Source organism: Gopherus evgoodei, chromosome 1, assembly GCF_007399415.2.
Source record: "Gopherus evgoodei ecotype Sinaloan lineage chromosome 1, rGopEvg1_v1.p, whole genome shotgun sequence".
Classification (NCBI taxonomy): domain Eukaryota; kingdom Metazoa; phylum Chordata; order Testudines; family Testudinidae; genus Gopherus; species Gopherus evgoodei.
This window is the reverse complement of record NC_044322.1, coordinates 191,320,609-191,327,895: the sequence shown is the minus strand read 5'-3', so window position 1 is coordinate 191,327,895 and position 7,287 is coordinate 191,320,609. Positions and strand designations below refer to the sequence as shown.

The 7,287-nt window shown below is 46.9% G+C and overlaps 1 protein-coding gene across 4 annotated transcripts in view; it reads left to right on the top strand.

Moving 5' to 3' along the window:
• Positions 1-5,253: 5,253 nt before the first annotated feature.
• Positions 5,254-7,287, top strand: part of CRYBG3 (crystallin beta-gamma domain containing 3) — a 142,598-nt gene continuing 140,564 nt past the window's right edge. For 3 of the 4 annotated variants that reach the window (XM_030581399.1, XM_030581426.1, XM_030581417.1), the window contains exon 1: positions 5,254-5,609. In XM_030581399.1, coding sequence (XP_030437259.1) covers positions 5,467-5,609 — 143 coding nt within the window. In that variant the 5' untranslated portion in view covers positions 5,254-5,466. The remainder of the gene's footprint in view (positions 5,610-7,287) is intronic. The other variant, XM_030581408.1, reaches the window with a different exon arrangement.

Below are 7,287 nucleotides of genomic sequence, written 5' to 3'. Positions count from 1 at the left end.
CGCAAGAGGGATCCTCTTGCCCTAAGCCAAGAATTTACTTGAAACCACAAGGCCTGTCCATATGGGGATCTGTTATATTTTGTAGTAATATTGCTGGTAATCTGCCTGTAGCTAGCAAGAAAGAAGGCATTCTCAAAGTGTTGCTTCATCTTCCTGTATATGGGGCTGACAGTTCAACCACAGCAGGATCCTTTGTGGCAGTAGCTTTCAAACTGCGGGTCGCGACCCAATACTGGGTCACGAAATGTAAGGCACTGCATCGTGGCAGCTCTGGTCAGCACCACTGACTGGGCCATTAAAAGTCCTGTCGGCAGTGCTGCCTGGCTAAGGCAGGCTAGTCCCTACCTGTTCTGACACAGCACTGTGACCCGGAAGCAGCCAGCAGCAGGTCTGGACCCTAGGTGTGGGGGCCATGAGGCTCCACGCGCTGCCCCTACCCTGAGCACTTCCTCCGCACTCCCATTGGACGGTTCCTGGCCAATGGTAGCTGAGGGTGGGCGATGCCTTAGGGCGAGAGTTGCGCAGAGCAGCTTGTGCACCACTGCCTAGAAGCCGGACTGGCTGCTGGCCACTTCCAGGGCGCAGCGCAGCCCCAACCCCGTGCCCCAATCCCCTGCCCTAGTCCAGAGTCCCCCCAAACCCAGAGCCCCCATCCTGCATATCAACCCTGGTCCCATCCCAAAGCCCTGACCCCCTCCCACACCTCAACCCCCTGCCCCAGCCCAGAGCCCCCTCCCACAAACTGAACTCCTCATTCCTGGCTCCGCCCCGCACCTCAACCCTCTGTCCCAGCCCTGAACCCCTCCCGCACTCCAACTCCCTCATCCCCAGCCCTGTTGGATCACGGGCATCAACAATTTTCTTCAGCTGGGTCACCAGAAAAAAAGTTTGAAAACCATTGCTCTATGGGGAAGGCTTAACTTCTGGGCTTGGTTTTGGGCTTATTTTAACATCAGCACCTCCATGTTGGAAACATCTGCAAAATAACTGCAGTAACCTCTGGGGAAAGTGGCTGACTGGCCTTCCAGCTGCTAGGAAATGGTTTGTTCCTTAAGTGTCTGAATCTTCAAAAGGAGTTCAGGATAAATACTAACACCCTGAATAAGGCTTGTTTAACAAAGGCTTTTTACAGTAACTCTATGTGAGAGACAGAGCTGGCTTTTGTGAGAAACAGTGGGCCAAGGAAGAGACTCTGTGAGACAGTCCCAATTTTGACATGAGTTGCTGAGTGCAATGATCAGCACTCTGTGAAATCTTACATACCTGCTAGATGACCTCCTTTGGCTGGAACTGCCCTGAGTTTTTAAACTTAGTTCTTGGGACTCTGAGACCTGGCCAGTGGCACAGGCACTTGGTCAAGAATTTTGTAAAGCTGAGATCCTGCTTAAGATGTTACTCTGTGTAGCAGACTGATCTCAGCATGTGGCTTTGAACTTCTCTTTCCAGCTCTCTTTCCCGGCCTCCCTGTGTGTTTAAACACCTGTAAGAGGCAGGAATCAAGATTGTTCAGTCCCAGACTGTCTTCCTGCTGCTGATTCGGCAGATGGGCTAGACTACAAACTTCATCTCCACCATGTATGTGGCCACCAAAGCAGGAGCATCAGTTTCTGCAAAGCTGCAGTCAACAGGGTAGAGGAGAGGATAGTGATAGCAATCAATGGGTGCTGTGATACAGAAAGAAGACATAATCAAAGGGAGAGAGAAGGGGTCATTACAAAACTGGCTAAAATGTGGGGACACAGAAAAGGAGGCTCACAAATAAGTTGAGGTATGTAGTTGGAAAAGAAGGAGAAAAAGCCATCGCGGGGAGGAAGAGGGAAGGATGGTTTTGCACATAAGGCACTGAATTGGGCTGTAGGAGAACTGAGTTCAGTTCCAGAGTCTACCGTGGACTTACACTGTGACTTAGGGTGAGTCATTACATTTTTCTGGTGCCTCAGTTGTATATCTGTCAAATGTGGATGATATTTCTTTGCATCCGAGGTAGGGCTTCTGATTTTAGGTTTTAAGTGACAAACATCAATAAAACACCCCCGATTTAAATAAATAAATAAATTTAAAAAGGAAGTGTATCCAATAAATATGGAAAAAACACCAAAAATGAACATTTTTTTCTGAAGACTTGTATACATGAAGCAGTAATGTCGACTATGCCGTGTGTGTGTGTGTAATTTCTATAGCACACTAGTGTATTGAACATTAAATGGTCTGTGTAGGCCCTACTGGTGTGCATTAAAGGTTCCCTAGTGCTATTTGAAACAGTACTACATTAAAACACACTGGGGACTAATACAAAGAGACTACTCATGATTGTAATGAGTAGTGTATACAATATACATTACAGGATATACAAAGAGCCCCCAACCCCTCCAATTTTTGGACATCTACCTAAAACTCAAAAATTGCTTAAAAAAAACCAAAACCCAACAAATTAAGTTAACAAACTCTGAAAAACAGAAGCCTTAATCATAGGGTGTTGTCTGGTTGTGCTCACTAATTTTGTTGAGGTGCTCTGATACTATAGTGAGAGGAAGATTGTAGTAGTGAAAGAGAGAAAAGAAGAGGGAAGCCCCACAACCCACCTGCTCCCATCAGGAGAGATTCATGGATTCCAAGGCCAGAAGGGATCATTGTGATCATCTAGTTCAGTGGGTCTCAACCTGTGGCCAATCGCACACAGCTCTGGCCCATGTGACATCCTCAGGGCCATACAGGTACCATATATATTGTGTGGATGTGGCCCACATAACACACAAAGCTGCATATGCAGCCCACTATGGTAAATAGGCTGAGATCCATTGATCTCGTCTGACCTGTATGAGCAGGCTATAAAACTTCCCCAAAACTACAGCATATCTTTGAACTATTTTTTTTAATTTTTATTTTAAAATTGCCAATGATGGAGAATCCACCACAAGGGTTGGTAAATTGTTCCAGTGGTTAATTATCCTCACTGTTAAAAATGTACTCCCAGTCTGAATTTTTCTAGCTTCAACTTCTAGCCATTGGATCTTGTTAATACCTTTCTAGTCTGCTAGACTGAAGAGCTCATTATCAAATGGTCTCCATTTGTACCAACAGTGATCAAGTCACCCCTTAACTTTGTTATGCTAGATAGATTGTATTCTTTGAGTCTATCATCGAGGCATGTTTTCTAATCCTTTAGGATGCTACATGATACATCCTTCCCTTAAAATAGGAGAAAAATATTAAAAACTATACACAGTGTCTTATTTTGAAGTGAATGTGCTCCCACTCTGTTTCAGTCTAAATGCTGCAACCTTGTGTTTAGTGTAGGAGCCTGAAAGTATTGACTAGGAACAAAGAGTGACACTGAATACTGTAGTTCCCATTATCAAAATCCAAGTTAAGTGCAAAAGTAGGCAAATAGTCAAAACTGGACTAGATTTAAAGAATTCCTTCACTGTTGAGGATTTTGAAGATTCCTGAAATTATCAAGACTCTCTGTTTCCTGTTTGCCATTTGCCTCCTCCTGTTAATCTTCACTTCTGATCTGTTCCCTGATGTTGTTCCTGCAAATTACACCTTACTAAATAAAGTGAAAAGCCCAACCAGTGGGAACTACAAAATGTGTACATAACAGTTTATTTTGATTTTCAGTACTTCTTTTCTCTGGCCATTTGTCTTGTTTATTTAGTTTGTATTGCAAGCTCTTTAGGGCAGGGACTGTCCCTTACTGTGTTTATATTGTGCATAGTCCAATGGGGCTCTGATCTTGGTGTCAAGACAAAGGCAACTCTAGGAATTACTGTGCTATAAGTAATAGGGCTTGTCTACATCAGAAAGTTGCAGCGCTGGTGGGGGAGTTACAGCGCTGCAACTTAGGAGGTGTACACATCTGCAGGGCACCACCAGCGCTGCAACTCCCTGTTTGCAGTGCTGGCCGTACTCCCGTTTTGTCTCGGGTGTAGAGGATCCAGCGCTGGTGATCCAGCGCTGGTAATCAAATATAGACACTTACCAGCGCTTTTCTTGACCTCCGTGGAATAAGCAGGTATCCCAGCATACCTGAGGAAGCCTCTGGTAATCAAGCTGGTCTCCTTCCCCGGCTTGCTCTCGCGTTCCCCGAACCCCGAGCAAGCAGGTCTCCTTCACTGCGGTTTGCAGGGTGGTTCGGGGAACGCGAGAGCAAACCGCGGCGAAGCTGGTCTCCTTTCCCGGTTTGCTCTCTCGTTCCCCGAACCCCGGAGCAAGCAGGTCTCCTTCCCTGCGGTTTGCAGGGTGGTTCGGGGAACGCGAGAGCAAACCGCGGCGAAGCTGGTCTCCTTTCCCGGTTTGCTCTCTCGTTCCCCGAACCCCCCTTGAAGCCGCCCAACAGCGCTGCAGTGTGGCCACATCTAACACCACTTGCAGCGCTGGTTGCTGTAAGTGTGGCCACTCTGCAGCGCTGGCCCTATACAGCTGTACTAATACAGCTGTAACAACCAGCGCTGCAAAATTTTAGATGTAGACATGGCCATAACCTTGAAACTTTTCTTCCTGTAACTTTCAACCTTTGTTGTTCATCTCATACTGTTCTGTCTAATTGAGATTATAAATACTTGTGTGTCTTTACCTGTCTGTTAATAACCTGCATCCTTCCAGTGATTCACACCTGAACCTTTTGTTTCTCATCTTTTGCCATCGATCTAATTTAGACTGTGAACTCCTGGGGGACAAGGTCTAGTATTTGCTTGTTATGGAGTGTCAAGCTTTACTAATGCCTGGCCCATGTACAATGCAAATAATTAAAGACTCATAGACTCATAGACTCTAGGACTGGAAGGGACCTCGAGAGGTCATCGAGTCCAGTCCCCTGCCCTCATAGAGCTGCAACTGCTTCAGAGGCTAGGGGACAACAGAGTCTGCCCTAAAGCATGGGCCCATCTCCTGGCTCTGTGCCAGTAGTAGAACACAGAACATTTAAGCAGGAACTGTTTAATGCCCGTCTTGCTCTGGAGCAAAGTGAATCAAGGTGCTCCATTGGCATGTGCTACAACCAAACACTGTGCGTGTGTGCCGTGGAGGTTCTGATTTATTAACATGGTCGCTTGGCGAAGGCAAGACTCAACTCAAGCAACCTGAAGTTCCTCTCTAACGCGCGGCAGGGGCTGGAGAGGAAGCGGCTCGAAGGAGGAGAAATGGGTGGAGCTGCAGCGGCCCGGGCTGCTGATGGGCTGCGGGGGAGAGGGTGTGCCCCTGGCCTGCAGTCGCGGCTCCGCCTTGCGGGGTGGGGGGCAGGGAGCCGTGCAGGCGCTCTTGTGTCTCGGCGGCGGCTGGGGGGTCGGGGCAGGTCAGTGCGGCTGCCTGCGCGCTTCCCTTGTGCAGCTCCCCGCGTCTCTTCCCCTCTGCGATTATGGACTGGTAGGAACTAGGCGCGGCGGTGCGGTGCTGCTGGGCGGCGGCGAAGGGATCCCGTCCTGCCCTGAGCCATCGGCGCCGCTTCCCCTTCTCACTCTGCCGGAGATGTCGGGCTGGGGCAGCCGGAGGAGAACCGGCTCCTCCTGGCACAGCAGCTTCTCCAAGTTCTTCACCAGGAGCCCTCCCCGGGCCAAGGAGGAGCAGGAGGAAGGGGACAAGGCGCACCTCCAGGAGCCGGCCACGCACAGGTAGGCACGCAGTCTCGTCAGGGAGCGGGGGGAACTTGTTGGGAACTTGCCTACCTCAGCCTGGCTTTCTTGATTGCATTTTTCTTCCTCTCTCTCTCTCTCTTTGAACTGGAGGGATACGCTGAAGATCTCTAGTACGCTTCACCTTCTGAGACTCAGAGCCTCGTTGAATCCACTTCCATTTCTGGCCCCCTCCAGCGCTGTACAGTGTCATGGGAAACAATTGCCAACCAAACTCTTGGAACAGGTTGAGAAGCAGAAGTCAGTGGCTACGTGCCAATTGCCAAGGGCAGCTGGGGCGCTTCCAGATATTACAACACTAAAAAGGAGGGGTGGCTGTTGTTGTTTATTATTCTGAGCAGCTTGGAGAGGGGGTGTGCGTGCGTGCGTGTGTGTATTGTGAAGTTTAACTCCAGCTTAGGTTGCAAGAGAGAGAAGTTATTAGGACCCCTCCCTCTGTTGATCCTCAACCCAGCAGCCTCCCGAAAAGCAGGTAATGTCATTCTGAGGAAGGATTTCAAGCTGTGAAAGTTTCACTGAGTGTGGCACTATGAAATTCACCTTGCCAAAATCTCCATAAAACAGCAGGATGCTTTAAAAATCGCCTTGAAATCAATGTCAGATGAGTAAATTTCAATCCATGGAAGTAAGGATTGACTGCTCTGATACAAAAAGAATTGAAGATAGTAGATGGATGGGCTGATGGAAACTATGTAAGTAGCAATATAACACTGGGACAAATTAGTGCATGAAGAAACAAAGCCACTTTTGATTGTCTCACAGGGGAATAAAGCAATGTAGAGTTGCAGATTCATTTTCTAATAGCCAGAACACCATCCCTAAAGTGAATGTACCTGCCTAGTCAGTCTCAAGTGGTTCCCCCCCCCCCAAGTTATTTTCAAGAATGAATTGGGGAATGGAAACAGTCTTGACAGGAAGACTTTCCAGAGGACAAGAAATGATGCTTTTTGAAATTTAGCGGTGGATTAGCTCAGAGACGTGCAATTTTTATAATTTCTGAGATGAGCCTGAGATGAAAGCTGTAGACCTGCACCTCCGATGGATCAAGAGTTTTGCTTTTGGCCTGCTCTGTTTCTGTATACATGTAGCTGTATCCTATCAACCTGCCTTTTCCCCTCTTACTGTAAATAAACTGCATCAAAATTGCTAACATTCATTTAAATGCTTGGATTTGGGGTTACTCAGACCAGAAAAATACTGTTCAAACTTTCTTAAGATTGCAGATAGAAAATAGTTTCTGACAATCAATGTCTCTGGGTTTTTTTGGTAATTTTCTTCCAAACGGTTATAACCCCTTTCTTGGAAACTGAAAGGTTGCTATATAGGGTATAGGATTTTTTTTTTAAAGTTTTTACTATTATAGCTTTCTCTTTCTGTGTTATAAATCAGATGCTACTGCAATATGAATACTAATAGTGTGTTCATATGTTAATATGAAATATGTGACTTGTATCTTTGGCACTCCTTAGGATTGTAACTGTAGAAGTCCAAGTACCTAGGTTCAATGGTATTCAGTGACTAACTTATAAGTAGTACAGGAATGGCATGGACTAAATGGAGAGAAGTGAGCAGAGTATTCTGCCTTAGGAGAGTGCCTATCAAACTGAAAAGTAAGATCTACAAGACTGCAATTAGGCCTGTACTTTTGTATGACTCT